We start from the raw sequence: 17,614 nt of genomic DNA, 5'->3' as shown, positions 1-17,614 counted from the left end.
AAAAAGGTCAATGCCACGCAAAAGTACAGCAACAAGAACATTCATTTCCATAACATTTTGCACTGTAGAGACATTACAAGATGCCTCACAGAAACATTATTAAATGAAATTGAGACCAAGTCTTGAAGAGAAATACTTGATCAGAAATATACATTTTTAAAGAGGAGTCTTTTACCAGTAGAGGTAAGGAAAACATGAGTTTTAGGAAGGAATTCCAGAGTTTAAGGATTTGGCATTTGAAGGCCTGGTCACCAATCACAGAATGAAACAAAATCAGGGATAAACAATAAGAGTGCATGCATTGCAAGGTCGGAAGTGGTTACAATGAAAGGGAGACTGATTTTGTTCAATCTTATTTGACATTGACTGGTCATTTCATGTACTATGGAAACCATTTCATACAAAATAGTTAAAGCCAAAACATTATGTGCATGTGACTAGTTCACTGATAATTGGAGGAATTAGTGTACTGGAGCATGAAAAAATGCAGAGGGTAATCCCCAGTAGATGACAAAAGAGAAAGCTTCCCAACGGAACCAAACAAGAATGTTCCAAGTTCCAAAGCTGTCCAGCTGGAGCAGGACAAAGGGGTTCCACAATTAGTTCTTCTCCTCCCCACATGAGTGGGGAGGAGAAGAAAAAAGCCTCAGTTGGGCAGCAAGGTGTCAGGGAGGGATAATACCTTTGGTGGGGGAACACATCGCGTCCTTTCAGGGCTGTTTGTCCATCCTTTGTCCCCACCTGGCATGCAGCTCTCACCTGTGGGCTCCCCGTAGCTGTTTGCATGCGACAGCAGCCACACCCCGGGCAACGGCCTCGACAAGCCGGTAGCCGACGGGTCTCAACTCTCAGTGAGACAGGGAGATGTCTATCCCAGTATGTGAAGACAGAGTCCGGCGGATTGATCGGAAGAGACCAATGGAAGGTCCAACGGTCAAGAGGCGGTCTGTGCAAGCATCGTGGAACGCGAAGAGCAGGACAAGACACAGAAGACGTCCTGGTCATCCACTGTGCCTAGTCCCACCTCCAGATGTCTTGAGTCTTGTCTTGCCACTGGATCTTGATGGGAATTTGGAAGAGAGAGTGAGGCTGACACTGCACAACTCTCCCTCACTTTAATCAAAATCAAACGCTAGTTTTGACACCACCATCATCATGTTTAACCCTTGAAGTCCTGTAGCGATGGGCAAGCGATGAAGCAGCAGGTATGGATACACTGGGAGCTGTAGTCACAGATCCGCACGCAGGCGGCTCAGGTCTAATGGTCGTTTTCTGCTGACCGAAGCAGCAGTGGAACTCGGCGACTACGTGGGCGGCTGAGCAGTCCTCTTCAGGAACGCACTACTCACCTCTGTAGGATGAGGAAGGGGCTAGAAAAGGTGCCCTAAACATTTCCTGCTTCACTACACGCTGGCCAGTTTATCGCGGCTGGCGGGGATCCCATCTTGAGGTTGAACACACAAAATAAAATACAAGGTGACACCGCTCACCATTGGCTCTTGGGACATGTGCACGCTTTTGGACAACCCTACAGCAGACAGACCAGAGAGATGAACAGCCTTAGTTGCCAGAGAGCTTGCAAGGTACAACATTGACATTGCAGCCCTGAGCGAAACTCGTCTTGCCAACGTAGGTCAGTTGACTGAAACTGGAGGTGGATACACATTTTTCTGGAGTGGTCGCAGCAGTGATGAGCGTTGTGATGCTGGAGTTGGATTCGCCGTGAGGAGTCACCTTGTTTGGAAACTTGATAGTCTACCAAAGGGTGCGAACGACCGGCTTATGACATTACAGCTTCTGCTACAGAACAGAAGTCAAGCCACCCTGATCAGCACCTATGCCCCCACAATGAACAACCCGGACGAGATGAAAGACAAGTTCTACGAAGAACTAGACGCCCTACTATCAGCAGTGAGCAGTACCGACAAGCTGATCTTGCTTGGCGATTTCAATGCAAGAGTAGGGTGTGACTCTGCAATCTGGCAGGGAGTCATTGGGAGGCATGGAGTGGGCAAGTGTAACAGTAACGGCCTACTCTTACTGAAGACCTGTGCAGCACACGACCTCCTCATCACCAACACAACCTTCCGTCTGCCTATCCGTAACAAGGCCTTCTGGATGCACTCCCCCACTCTAAGCATTGGCATCTTATCGACTATGTCATTGTCAGGAGAAAAGACAGGCAGGGTGTCAGACTAACGAAGGCCATGTGTGGTGCTGACTGCTGGACAGATCACAGGCTCATCGTCTCCAAAATGAGGCTCCGCATCAGACGCAAGAGGCGACCACAAGGAAGCAAGGTAATGAAAAGAGTCAACGCGGCCAAGCTAAAGAACCCCAGCATAGCTTCAGCACTGGCTGAAGACTTAGAAATCAAGCTTGCTGACCTACACCTCGCAGGCAGCGCTGGGGACGACTGGGAACACTTCAGGGATGATATCCATACATCTGCACTGAAGATGCTCAGACTGTCTACCCGCAAACAGCACGATTGGTTTGATGAGAATGATGAGGAGATACAGGCTCTACTTGTTGAAAAGCACTATCTTCATAGGGTCTGTCAGAACGACCCATCTTCAGCTGCCAAGAAAAATGCTTTTACCAGTGCTTGCAGGACAGTCCAGAATAAACTGTGTAAAATGTAGGATGCCTGGCTGAGCGCCAAGGGAAATAACATACAGGGATACGCTGACAGAAACGACTTGAAGCATTTCTATGAAGCCCTCAACACTCTCTATGGATCTCAATCTCTCGGGAGTTCCCCCCCTCCTCTGTACAGATGGTACATCTCTCATTACGGAGAAGGCTCAGATCCTGCAGAGATGGGCTGAACACTTTGAAGCCATCCTCAACTACCGTCATCTGTTAACGATAAGGAAATAGACAGGGTTCTCCAGGTTGATATCAACAGTGCCATGGATGACCCACCGGTAGTAGCTGAAGTCTCAAAAGCTGTCAGCCAGCTATCCAGCAGCAAAGCCCCAGGGGCAGATGTCATACCCGCAGAGATCTATAAAGCTGGTCCTGCACTTATCGAGAAGCTCACCGAGTTGTTCCTGTCCTTTTGGAAGCAAGGATCCATTCCTCAGGAACTTAAAGATGCTTCCATCATACACCTCTACAAGAGGAAGGGCAATCGGCAAGTATGCGACAACCACTGAAGAATCTCGCTGCTCTCCATCACAGGGAAAACCCTTGCAAGAGTCGTGCTAAATCGTCTGGTCACTCATTTGGAGCTGGGCCTGCTTCCAGAGTCACAGTGTGGCTTCCACAAAGGTTGTGGGACTACTGACATGATTTTTGCTGCGTGCCAACTTCAGGAGAAGTGTCAGGAGCAGAATCGCGAGCTCTACACAATCTTTGTTGACCTCCACCTGGTAAAATGGCCTGCTGGAACTCTATTTAAGCTCACACCTGTATGAGCTAACCATAGATATCTGGCTTGCTGTACCACATCCAGGAAGGGGAAATTTAAATAAAATTTAAATAAAATAAAAACATACTTTCCATGATTTACAATCATCTCCAGAATCCTTTTCACTTATTACATGCCCTTCATAACCCTTAAGGAAATTAGTTTGGAGGGGTGGGATTGAAGTGATGAGATGGAATGGAATAACAAGTCATCCAACTAACCAGCCACCTGCAAGTTTCAACATTAAATGTCCTTGGTTAGTTCATCTCTCCATTTTCTATCAACTCTTCCTGGCTGGTTTTCAATTCAACAATTAACAAAAGAAGAACAATTCTAAATTTGAAATTTATTCTATATTTACTGCGCACTCCTAGAAGAGCTAGTACTGAAAGCCCTTTGGAGATGTTGTACATGCAGAGAGCAGTACTACTAACTTTCCTCATGGTCAAAACCAACTTTAGCCAGAATCGCACCAATTTCTTCAGTTAGTAAATACTTTGCACCACCAGGTTAACCACAGATCAATTTGCCAGGAGTCAGCACATGTTCATTTCTGTAATGTGTACTATTCTGTTGTAAATCAATCTTGTACTTCATGGTGGCCCTGCAATCAGTCACTGTCTCACCGCTTGCGCCTCTCAGAAATGCAGGATCATACAACTTTTATTCCAATGAGCCACTTAGCTCCCAGCTGGTATTTATCCCACAAATGGATGTCAAGTTCTCAGTGGAAGACTAGAGACAATGGTGATGAACAGTCTCACCAACATGGAAAAAGAAACTAATTGAAGAGGATGTTCTGGTCAACGGTGTCAAAGGGTTGAAGATGGGTCAAGAAACAAACTGTGGCAGGGAGAACGAATGCAGTGTCACAGCAGTGTGGAAGCATCACCCGTTTTAAGTATATTCTAACACATGCATTTGAGTGAGTTTGTCAAATTAGAGGATGTTCCAATTGTGCTCTTTCATTTTAACAGGGACACAGTTTATTGCTAGGCATCTCCCTTTGTGACTGTTCTGCTTGCCACCTCCCACCCTGACATTCCCCATGTGCCTTGACACTTGCAGCTCATTTTGCTCCCTTGCTCTCACCATCCATGTCCCAAGCCCTTGCTTACAGTAGCAAAGGGAAGCATTGAGCAGGAGAATCAGGAGTGGCAGTGAGCTGACAGTGGGAAGCAGCAAGGAGGTAATTGAATTGTATTGAGAATCAAGAGTTGAGGATTTTTGAGCCAGTTAGGTTCAAGGCAGCCAATAGGCTTTTGAATGTACGTATTCCCGGTCAGGAACATAACCCACCCTTATTACATGTTTTCTTTTGGGGGATGGGGGGTGGGTGAAGAGCATGGAGGGAATGGTGGCAGTGTCAGTGTCATTGGATTACTAATCCAGAGGCCTAGACGCATGCTGTAACGAACATGGGTTCCAATCCCATCAGAGCAGCTGATGGAATTTGAATTCACTTAAATCTAGGAGAGGAAAATCACCAATTGTATAGAAAACAATCTGGTTCATTATGTCCTTTAGGGAAGGAACTCTGCTACCCTCACCAGGTCTGACCTACATGAAACTTCAGGCCCACAGCAATGTGGTTCACTCATGACTATCCTGTCTAGCAAGCCTCTCGGGTCATCCATTTAAAATGGAGCAGAGGTTTGGAGAGTTTGCTTTTGATTTGTCACATGAGCGTACAGTGAAAAATATTATTTCTTGTGCACTACACAGACAAAGCATACTACACAAAGTAGTAAGAAACTTACTGAAACGGGACTGATTGTGGACAAGTCCCCAGGACCGGATGAAATGCATCCCAGGGTTCTGAAGGAAATGGCAGAGGTGATAGTAGATGCCTTAGTGATTATATACCAAACTTCGCTGAATTCCGGGTAAGTGCCGGAAGATTGGAAAACGGCTAATGTTACGCCGCTGTTTAAAAAAGGTAGCAGGCAAAAGGCAGGGAATTATAGGCCGGCTAGTTTAACGTCTGTAGTTGGAAAAATGCTTGAATCCGTCATCAAAGAAGAATTAGTGAGGCACCTAGAAAAGAATGGTTTGATAGAGCAGACGTAGTACAGATTTGTTAAGGGGAAGTCGTGTTTGATGAATTTATTGGATTTCTATGAGGACGTGACTAGTGCGGTAGACAGAGGGGAACTGGTAATCAAAGGGGTGAAAGATTACCAGGGGGTAAACATGGTACAGGAACCAAATGCCATCAGGCTTGAGGAGCTGAATACAGCTGTTGTGAAGTTGTACGAATGAAGTAATAGCATGATGGGAAAATTGGTCGAATATTTGGTACAAAATAAGGAAAACTGACTCCGCATAACCCTAGACATGAATAAGATTGGAGAAGGTCAAGACCTGATAAGGCTGACTCCGCATAACCTAGGGCTGTATGACTACGACAAGATAAGGTTAGGGATGAAGGAGTCACCAAGTTTCTTCTGTTCTATCAAAGGACAAGATAAAGGTATGACTGATGAGACAAAGAGTTCTAGGAGGTCAGCAAGTTGTACCATGATTTATGATATTGCTGATGATGCTACTACTGATTGAATTCCTGAATAAACTCTGGTCACACAAACTGATAATGATTTTGTCTAAATACTGAACTGATTCTATATGTAAGTGAGGACTTGAAAAGGAATTAGCAAGTCATAACAACGGCTCTCCAAACTCATGTTACTGCCACTACTGCATGCAGTCTTTTGTAAATAAAGACTAGTTATTTGGTCGGAATGAATTTTGTTGAGCCCCTTTCTCTATCACAGTCAAGAAGCAGAAAAATTTCCACTTCAACACCGGGGTAGGCCAAAGTGATTTTCATTTGGCGCACTATTTTCAGGATTACATTGGGAGTTGTAAATGAGGAATAGCTCTATTGTTCATGGCTATTTCAGAGGAGCAGGACCCTGGAGTGCAAGGTAAAATCCAAGTGCTTTAAAGGAAACTACAATGGGATGAGGGAGGAGTTGGCCAAGGTAGACTGGGAGCAATAGCTTTATGATAGGACAAAGGAGGACTTTCAAAGTGCTCAGCAAAAGTATATATCAGTGATAAGGAAGGACTGTAGAAAAAGGGATAATCAGCCATGGATATCAAATGCAAAGAAAATGCATAAAGAGGAGCAAAGACTACTGGGAAACTAGAGGATTGGGAAATCTTTAAAACTCAACAGAAAGACAATGAAAAAAGCTACATAGAGGAGGGTAAACAAGCTCAGAATATAAAAACAGATAACAAAAGTTTCTACAAGGATACAAATGAAAAGGTAAACATTCGCTCTTTAGAAGACAAGAACAAGAATTTAATAATTGGAAATGGCCAAGGCATTGAACATTTTGATGTTTTGTGTCAGTCTTCACAGTGGAAGACAGAAATAACATGCCAAAAATTGATGAAAAAGATTATGACAGGTGAGGACCTAGAAATGGTCATTATCACTAAATAAGCAGTGTTGGGCAAGCTAATGGGGTTAAAGGGAAACAAGTCTCCTGGCCCTGATGGAATACATCCCGGGGTACTGCAAGAGATGGCAGGGAAAAATAGCAAATGCATTTGTGGTAATTTACCAAATTTGCTGACTCTGTTTTCCAATCTACTGGCACTGCCCCAAACGTGATGCCACTGCTTGTAAATAAGAAGTAGACAAAAGGTGGCTACAGGCCAGTTAGTTTAACTTCTGCAGTGAGACAAAATGCTTGAATCAAGGAAGAACTAGCAAGAGATCTGGATAGAAATTGTCCCACCAGGAAGACGCAGCATGGATTTATGAAAGGCAAATCAAGTTTGACTAAGTTACTGATTCTTTGAGGACATTAGAAGCACTGTGGAACCAGTGGATGTGGTGTATCTGGATTTCCAGAAGGCATTTGATAAGGTGTCACAGAAAAGGCTGCTACACAAGATAAAGGTGCATGGTATTATGGATACCAAATTAGCATGGATAGAAGATTGGTTAACTAACAGAAAGCAAAGAGTGGGAGTAAATGGTGTTTTTCTGGTTGGCAATCAGTGACTAGTGGTGTGCCTCAGGGATCAGTATAGGGATCACAATTGTTTACAATTTTTATCGATGATTTGGAGTTGGGGACCAAGTGAATGTCTAAGTTCACAGATGACACGAAGATGACTGGTGGAGCAAAGTGTGCAAGAACATCTGCAAAGGGATATAGATACTTTGTGGGTAGGGCATGAAGTACAAATATTGTTAAATATGAAGTCATCCATTTTGGTAGGAATAGCAGCAAAATGGGCTATTACTTAAATGGTAAAAAATTGCAGCATGCTGCTGTGCAGAGGAGCCTGGTGTCCTTGTGCATGAATCACAGTAAGTTGGTTCGCAGGTGCAGCAGATAATAAAAACAAATGGAATTGTGTCCTTCATTGCTGGAGGGAGGGAGGGAGTTTAGAAACGGGGAGGTTATGTTGCAGCTGTATAAGGTGCTGGTGAAGTCACACCTGGAATACTGTGTACAGTTTTGGTTTCCTTACTTAAGGATATAATGGCACTTGAGGGGATGCAGAGGAGATTCATGAGGTTGATTCTGGAGTTGAGGGTTGGGTTGTGATGAGACTGAGACCATACTCACTGGAATGAAGAATGAGGTGGGAATCTTACAAACATAAAATTAAGAGAATTTAAGAGAGAGGCAGAGAAGTTGTTTCCACTGGCAGGGGAAAGTAGAACTCAAGGGACATAGTCTCAAAATAAGGGGAAACAGATTTAGGAATGAGTTGAAGAGTAACTTCTTCACCCAAAGTGTTGTGAATCTAATTTACTCTTGTCACATGTATATGAACAGTGAAAAGTGTTGTTTCTTGTGCACTATACAAACAAAACACTTCAGAAAAGGAAGCAAGAGTGCAGGATGTAGTGAAACAGTCATAGCTAGAAAAATCAACTTAATGCAGGGTAAGTCCATTCAATAGTTTGACAGCAACAGGAAAGAAGTTGTTCGGTTGGTATGTGACCTCAGACTTTTGGATCTTTTTCCCGAAGGAAGGTGGTGGAAGAGAGAATGTCCAGGGTGCATGGAGTCCTTAATTATGCTGGCTACTTTGCCAAGGCAGCAGGAAGTGGAGACAGAGTAAACGGGTGGGAGGTCTGGTTTGCGAGATGGATTGGGCTACATTCACAACCTTTTGAAGATCCTTGCCGTCATGGGCAGAGCAGGAGCCATACCAAACTGTCCAGAAAGAATGCTTTCTATAGTGCATCTGTAAAAGTTGGAGAGTGTTGGAGCTGACATACCAAATTTCCTTAGTCTTGAGAAAGTAGAGGCGTTGGTGGGCTTTCTTAATGACAGTGTCGGCATTGGGGGGACCAGGACAGGTTGTTGATGATCTGGATACCTAAAAACATGAAGCTGTCGACCTTTATACTTCATCCCTGTTGATGTAGACGGGGGCATGTTTTCCTTTACGCTCCCTGAAGTAGATGACATTCTCCTTTGTTTTGTTGACATTGAGGTAGAGATTATTGTTGCCGCATCAGTTCAGATTCTCTTTGTGTCCTGTACTTTGTCTCGTCATTGTTTGAGACCCGACTCACTACAGTGGCGTCGTCAGCAAACTTGAAAATTGAATTGAAGGAGAAATTAGTCACAGTTATAGGCATATAACGAATATAGCAGGGGGCTGAGAACACAGCTTTGTGGGGCACCGGTGTTGAGGATGCTTGTGGAGGTGGTGCTGTTGCCTATCCTTACTGATCGTGGTCTGAGAGTTAGTAAGTTCAGAATCCAGTCGCAGAGGGAGGTGCCGAGGCCTAGGCCATGGAGTTCAGAGATGAGTATATTCCTTAGACACTTATGACTGTGCAGCCAAATCCCCCTCCAATTTGATTTTCAAGTTTGCTGAAGACACCACCATAGTGGGTCAGACCTCAAACAATGACGAGACAGAGTACAGGAATGAGTGTTGAAGGCTGAGGTGTAGTCAATAAATAGGAGTCTGAAATAGGTATTCTTGTTATCTCGGTGGAATCTGGTGAAGCAGTTGAGGCTACCTCATTGAAGGTTTGTAAGGCTAAGATAGACAGATTTTAAAATCAGTAAAGGAATCGAGGGTTGTGAATAGGCAGGCAAGGAGAGCTGAGTCCACAAAAGGATCAGCCTTGATCTTATTGAGTGACGGTCAAATTCAAGGAGCCAAATGGCCTACTCCTGCTCCTAGTTCTTATGCTCTTATGTTCTGGAGCTGGCCAGGGTTAGGCAGGTGCTGTTAGTACTATGATGACAATGTCAAAAGGACAATATTAAGTGAGATAATGCATCTAAGGAAGGGGTTAAGCAAACTGCAGCTCCATGCAAATAGAGTTTTCTTTAAAAAAGTCACAAAGTACGGGCTATGGACAAAATAAGCTTCTCAAACAATATGAAGTGACCTGTACGACAAAATCTTTCCAAGTGAGTATTCATCCTCAAGCCTCTGTATTAGTGATCAACTCTATTCAGAAAAATGAGCTGAAACTCCTACATCCCAAGTACCAAATTTGTCACAAGAGTAACTTGGATTTCCATGGTTGTACATTAGATCCAACATCAGCGATCAGGACTGCTGATTCAGCTCCAGGGACCCAGATTCAATTCAGGCCTTGGGTGACAGTATGGAGTTTGCGCATTCTTCCTGTGTTTGTATGGGCTCTCTGGATGCTCCAGTTTCTTCCCATGGTTCAAAGATGTGCAGGTTTGGTGGATTGGCCATGGTAAGTGTGTGGGCTTGCAGGAAAAGGGCAAGGGAAAGGGCCTGGATAAAATGCTCTGTCAGAGTTGATGCAAATGTCATGGGCTAAATGGCTTCTTTCTGCGCTCTAGGGATTCTAAAGAAGATACCGTGTTTGAAAGCATTAAATGCACCACAAAGTAAGAGAACAATCGATAAACAAAATCAGATTGCTCCTTCTATATCAGGTTATAATCCCACATGCCACCACATTAACTCACTACCCTATCAAGTTGCAAAGATCCTAGCTCTGTTCCAGTGTTGGTTCAGTTTTATAAACAGCTGTGCTATTTGGAAATTAAAAACAGCATGGTATCAAACTTATTTGCAAAGAAGTACTGTAAATAAGGATCTGAGCTGAACATCCACAATTGCAATCAGCCATCAAATGTACAAGCTACTTTTGTGGGGGGAAATCCCTCATGGAACACCAGAATTCTCAGTTTCAGGTCAAACTAATGAGGTAACAAAGAAAGTATTTTCTTGGTAAGAAGGGTGAGCATCTCTAGTCCCTGTAAATGCTCAAGTAGTTTTTCCACAATGGTATAGGAATATTTCATGCACACCCATAGAATGACTTGGCCAAGCGCAAGCACTCACTGGATATATCTGAAGTTTGCTTTAGAAGATTAACTAGGAAAGCACATGGCTAAATTTGACCAAGTAATGGGAACAACCAGATTAATCTAGATGAAGCACATTTGCCAAAGATTTAATTTCATCAAATTTAATTGCTAACGTTTGATGCTGTATCGCTTCATTTTTGTTTCCACTTCTTTAGTGCTTGATCAGCTATTAACCTCAATACACAGGATTTTAGATAAATGTATTCCTGATGAAATGGACAATTCCCATTCAACCTTTTGAGCATGTAATAAAGCCAGAGTTTAACCCCAATATAAGCATTTAAATATACATGCATTGTTTTGAAAAAAAGGAGGAAAGGTAGAAGGGAAGATTAAGCTATACTCACCCCCGGCCATCTTGGACTCTTGCTGGCCGCTTGTTGTATTTGGATTTTCTTCAAGCTCACATTATAAACAGCCCCGTCTTCTATCTCTTCATCACAGTCTTCAACTGAATTGTGCTGTGGAGAAGTCAAACCAAAAATAGAGTAAATCCCTCTGGAGAAGCTCCTGAAATTTTGTATCCAGAATGCAGACAGTATTATATCTAATTATAGACTCCTGTAGAGTTGAGGAAACTTTGTCTACTTCACATATTGCTCTCAAAACGATATTAAAATATTCACAATGCTCACGGGACTTCCTGAGCACTTTAGCGAGACTTTCCAACATTAATTAAATTAACAAGGGATGCAAATTACCCCTGTTTCAAAGTCTATACTAAAGATCCTTCACACACTTGTCACTCCCCATTGTGCTGTTATTTTCCTGACATCCACAGTGCAGAATGTCTTCACACAGTATAATAGGGGTTTAAAAAGCAGCTTCCAATTTTACTTTACAAACTGCAGAGTTGTATTAATAATCACAATAGTGTTAATTTTGCTCATTGATTCATGAACATTGTAAATGTAGTGCAATGTACAACTTACTAATGAGGAAAAAAACCCTCTATACCTCTTCCCACACATGTCCCAGCATTTTCCCAACAACATCCTGGAAAATCTGGGCACCAATCTTAATATAAAATTTTGGTACCAAACGGATGATACTGAAACAGCAGCATTTCACTGAGCAAACATGTTGCAAATCCTTTGCTTTAGTTTCCCCTTTGGCCATAATAAAATTAAGTCTAATTAATGTTGGCACAGTAGGAATCAATTAAAAACTGAAACCAAACTTTAGCAAGGATCCCATGGGATCACAATGGATTTTTACAGAAGCTCAAGCATGAAAAAAGATCTTGTGGAATATCAAATTGCATTTATGTTTACTAGGCAGCAAAAAAGGACAACACAATATATTTCAGACACTGCATTACAAGACCAACATATTCAGTGACAAGGAAAAACTAACTACAAGAGCTTTGGCTCTGGTTCTCTCAGATCCATTTAAATGAAACATAGAAAAATAACTACCTGGACCACTTTATACTTCCAAGGTAACCACATTCGTTTTTTCTCTTCATGACAATTACTCCAGAGATCCTTGAGCACTTTGAACTGAAGTTTTAGAAATCCTGTCACATACTCCACTGAGTTCCAAAGCTAAGCAGCACAGTAATAAATCCATTTCTGACACAGAATTCAGCTGCAACTCCTCCCACGCTGTGTGTGACGCAACACTTACCTCTATGGATCCCTTGACTTAAACCTTTACTTCCAATATCTCTTCCCCACCCCCCAAAAAAAAAGATTGCAGCCGCTGATATTAGATGTTGTGGACTGAAGGATCAGATTGTGGCAACGTGCACATTATGAAACTTGTGAATAAGAAAAGCAGTCACAAGTTCCAAGACACTACAGTGCCCAAAGACTCTATCCTGTCCATACTTCTTTTGGGTGAGATAAGCACTTCTCAATGCAGAAAGTAGCCCTGCAGCAAGAGGCTGGAAATACGGGGAGAATGGGAGAGAAAAGGAACTTATCTAACAAATCATAGAATGACACAGAAGTTACACTGAAAAGCTTTTCCAGTCACAGCCACTTTTGAATTAACGCAGTTTTACTGTGGAATAAAGACAGACGCAGTTATCACGGGGGATAATTACTGGAGGCATCGAGCCGGCTTAAGAAGCTGTTACCCAATTCCATTTGTTTTTATTTCAGTGATTAAATCCACTTTCAGCACTGGCACAGCTCGTGAAGAATAAGAGACAATGCTCTGTGACTGACTGGTGTCTCAAAAAAACAACATTCCCCACTGTCTGTGTTGTTCTTGGCAGAGCTTCAGAGGCTGGTCTGTGTTGTAGGGAGTGAAAATAGAGGTGACTGCTGCACTCTTTTAACCAGTGCTGTTTTGGACAGAAAAAAAAGTTATCAAAATACAGCGGGGGAGGACTGGGAGGCGCAGAGACCAGTCACATGTTAAAATGACAGACCATTCTGTTTAATTCAAAATAAGGTCGATCAACCCTAAAAATGGAACACTTCAGATGCTGTTGTTCTGGAGACATGGGTTCAAAACTCATTATGGCAACTGTTCGAATTTTAATTTGATTAATAAATCTAGAATGAAAAATCAATAATGGTGACCATGACTACCATCTAGTTCACTAAGGAAACTTGCCATGCTTACCACTGGTCCGCCTACATGTCACCGCAGGCCCACAGCAATGCAGTTCACTCTTAAATGGCTAGCAAGTGATTTAGTTCAAGGGCAATGAGGAACGGGCAAAAATGCTGGCCCTGCCAGTGATGCCCACATCCCAGGACAGAATAAAGAATTCAGCTCAGTATCACCCATCAGATTAAACATCTTCTCCATATGGAAACTCAGGACCAGAGGGAATTATCTAACAGTGAGAGACAGACACGAGGAGAAATTTCTTCTTTCGGAGGGTAGTGAATCTGCGGAATTCTTTATTGCAGAGAGCTGAAAAGGCTGGGTCATTATGTTCAAGACTGAGGTAGATTGTTAAATGGAAAGGGAATCAAGATTTTTGGGGTAAGACAGGAGAATGAAGTTGAGAATTATCATATCAATCATGATTTTATTGAATGCTGGAGCAAACTCAATGGGCCGAATGGCCTACTTCTGCTCCTATAGATGTAAGTACATAATTTACTGCAACATGCATGAGAAATGAGAAGAAGCAAGCTGAGACTAAGCATGAAGCTGTCAGAAATTGTCCAGTCTTATGCATCACGCTACCACTGCCAGTGAGAATGAAGAATGTGTGCTCAGTCAAAACTCCAGCCACTGCAGCGGGACTGAAGAATCCCAGCCATGGGCGAGGTTGGGAATTTCCAGCCATGAATGGAAAAATTTGTTACAAGATTACAGGTGAGCTGCTTCCCAACTTGCATGTTCTTCTGAGTTAAAATTCTACTAAGAAGCTTGAGACTAAGTCATTATGAGAAATCAGGGGCTAAACTTGTCATTCCACTTTTGATCACCCTGAAGTGGTACCCACCATTACATCTCCAACATCACTCCCCAACCAGCATTCTGGATTACTGTTCCCATCCAACCCAGTTTTCCAAGGCAAGCACAACTTCAAAAACTGACAAAATTGGGCAAAATTTTAAGTTTAGATCCATCTGCCTTGCTCAAATAAACATAGGATTCAATGAAACTGTTCAGAGAAACGGAAGGGACTCTCTCACTCATCAGGCCAACATTCATCCCTCAACCTAACCCAATAAAAATTTAAAAAGGAGACACGTTAAGTAGTCATTCATCGCGATTACTGTATGTGAGATCTTCCTACAAGCAAATTTGTTATCACATTGTGTACAGAGCAACAATGATCGCACTTCAACCAAAGTAGCTCACTATGAAGCATGTTGAGCTGTCCCTGGGATAGTACACATTTCCTAGAATCATAGATTCCCTACAATGCAGAAGGAGTCTATTCGTCCCATCAAGGCTGCATCGACCAAATCCCACCCAGGCCCTACTCCTGTAACTCCATATATTTACCCTGCTAATCTCCCTGACACTAGGGTCAATTTAGCATGGCCAATCAACCTAACCTGTGGGGAGAATATGCAAACTCCAGTCAGACAGTGACCTGAGGCTGGAATTGAATCCAGGTCCCTGGAGGCAGCAATGCTAATCAGTGTGACACCATGCCACCATGTAAGTGCATATAGTAGTGCAGTGATTAAGCAACTGAATTAGCGATCCTGAGGCCTAGACTAATAACAATCGTTTAAAAATTTGATTTCAATCTTAAAAAGCTGGCATCAGTGTGTCATAAATCCACCAGAAGGTCATAACAACACAATGCTTCACTGGTGTTCTTCAGGGAAGGAAGTCTGTTGTCATTGCCTGATCTGGCCTTTGACATTGTGACTGATTCTGAACTGCCCTCTTAGTTAAGACGCTGAACAAGTTGCTTAGTTATCTTATTACTGCCAAGGACAATTAGGGATGGGCAATAAATGCCAGGAACACCCAGCTCCACATAATGAACACAACAAAACAAATCCAAGTAACCTGTTCAGATTTCATGTTTGAGGATAAACAAAAATACAATGAAAGCACAGCCAAGATGGATTCAAACATCCATGCTGGGCAGTAAAGGCAATAAATGGGGAATATGCTAATAACATATTTCATACACATCTATTGTAAAACAGTGGAGATTCAAGTGTGCTGCCTCTTTAGGGCGGGGGATCTTACACAAATCATTTATAATAAAGCCTTAGAACAATTGGGACCTTGGTTTTCTTAGGTCATTAAAGCGAGGAGGAAGGTGCTGTCTCCACAAAGCAAGTGCCTTTCTCACTATGTGAGAGCTAGAGGGGTGTGAAGTATACATATATGTTGTACGTTGAAGTTTGGAGTGCGAACGGCCCTTTAAAAATGCAGGTCGGGTAACCCCAGCTCCTCCCAGTATGGAACCCTGTTGGGCAGTCTTAGACTTGACTGTGAATGAGTGTACACCTCTAATAAAGAGGTCCCACTGTTCAAGTTGCCAGGCCTACCTCGTGATATGTACCCTTAGCTCATAGGGGCATACATAATAACTGGATCTCACTATCCTTATTGCCAGTTATGTTAGAAATTCTGCTATTAAAGTTTGACAGATCCTTCATGCCCCAACCTTCAGTCAGTCTCAGCTTCCTGAATCTTACTCATCTTTCTGTAAATATTATGGTCTCAGATCTGACATCAATCAAAAATCCTCATTTGAATTTTAAAGTTATTTTGTTATTTTACTTTTCTTTTCATGGGCTTGGGTGTCAGAGATTAGGCCAGCATTTATTGTCCATCCCTAATTGGCCTTGAGAAGACAGTGGTGAGCTGCCTTCTTCAACTGCTGCAGGCCATGTGGTGTAGATACAGCCCCAATGTTGTTAGGGAGGGAATTCCAGAATTTGACCTAGTGACAGTGAAGGAATGGGGCTCTATTTCCAAATTAGGATGGTGAGTGGCTTGGTGAGTGCAGGTGGTGGCATTCCTATGTGTCTGCTGTCCTGGACCTTCTAAAGGTAGATGCCACAGATTTGCAAGGTTCCATTGGAGGAGCCTTGTGAGGTGCTGCTGTGCACCTTGTAGATAGTCCACACTGCTGCCACTGTGCATCTATGGAGGAGAGAGTGAATGTTTATGGAAGGGGTAACAATCCAAAGGGTTGTTTTGTCCTGGATAGTGCTGAGCTTCTTGAGTGCTGTTGGAGCTGCACCATCCAGGCAAGGGGAAAGTATTCCATCACACTCCTGACTCGTGCCTTGTAGAAGTTGGACAGGCTTTGTTTGGGGAGTCAGGAGATGAGTTACTCACACAGCATTTCCAGCCTCTGACCTGCTTTTGCAGCCATAGCATTTATGTGGCTAGTCCAAGTCAGTTTCTGGTCAATGGTAACTTCCAGGATGCTGATAATGATTTTAACAGCTGGTTTTGACAAGAAGAATTAAGCCCAATTAATTTTGGTCTCCCAACGTAACTAGGTATCAAAACTTAATTTTACCATTGTGGCTGAAATCAGTAATTATAATTTTATGTGTGCTGCATTGTTTTATAAGCTCAATCCAGGAAGAAAGGGCCACGTATCATTCACTTTGATGTTCAGGCAAAACACTGCTAGATACAATGCTCTTGTTGATTATATACCATCACATTTCAATCTAGTAAGACAAATTATAGTAAAATAAATTGGCGGTTTTCAACCACTTTGACAATCTGAGTGAAGGAGATTGTGGGAAGTCCATGCTTCAGCAAAAGAACTATTAAGTGGTTGCAATAAATTTCTAAAATAAAGGCTACCAGCTGTCAATACATTCCCTTTGACTTTTACAATGCATGAAGTATTTTGCTCTCTCCTGTTCCTTCCTCTTTCACTCTATTCATCATTCTTTCCATCTGTTCTGCCATGGAGGTAGCAGGCTGTCAACTCTCGCTCAGCTTTCCTTCTTCATAATCACCTTTTAATTAGTTTTAAATCAGTGTGTTTGATATCAATGCTTAGTTTTCTAAATAACTCAGCTTTATGGCATCCTCCTTGATAATCACAGGCTTTCTATAGAGAAGTCCAGAAACCTTGGTCTATGCAGCATTTGGGGAGGGGGTGGTAGTGGGGGCGGGGGTGGGGGGGCGGTGGGGTGATGGTGGAGATGGTGTTCTCACTCGACACTCTTGGCTTCTTCCCACACCACATGGAGTTCATTATCATTTCCTCACTCTCTGAGCTCCTCCTCAATCCTTCCTTCCCATTCATTGCATGGCGCAACAGAAGAAGAGTCATTTTGTAAGTTTGTTTATTAGTGTCATACGTAGGCTTACATTAACACTGCAATGGAGTTACTGTGAAAATCCCCTAGTCACCAAGCTCCAGTGCCTATTTGGGTTCACTGAGTGAGAATTTAGCATGGCCAATGCACCTAAGCAGCATGTC

General features: G+C 42.8%; 1 protein-coding gene across 1 annotated transcript in view; it reads right to left on the bottom strand.

Annotated features, from left to right (window-relative positions):
- Positions 1-17,614, bottom strand: part of LOC145347934 (ral guanine nucleotide dissociation stimulator-like 1) — a 92,350-nt gene that overhangs the window by 69,314 nt on the left and 5,422 nt on the right. The window contains exon 2 of the mRNA XM_080195922.1: positions 11,118-11,231. Coding sequence (XP_080052048.1) covers positions 11,118-11,231 — 114 coding nt within the window. The remainder of the gene's footprint in view (positions 1-11,117; positions 11,232-17,614) is intronic.

The sequence above is a fragment of the Carcharhinus amblyrhynchos genome, chromosome 9 (genome assembly GCF_965287045.1).
Source record: "Carcharhinus amblyrhynchos chromosome 9, sCarAmb.v2.hapA, whole genome shotgun sequence".
NCBI classification, from domain to species: domain Eukaryota; kingdom Metazoa; phylum Chordata; class Chondrichthyes; order Carcharhiniformes; family Carcharhinidae; genus Carcharhinus; species Carcharhinus amblyrhynchos.
Note: the sequence above shows the minus strand (reverse complement) of the source record. Positions and strands in the feature narration are given on the sequence as shown.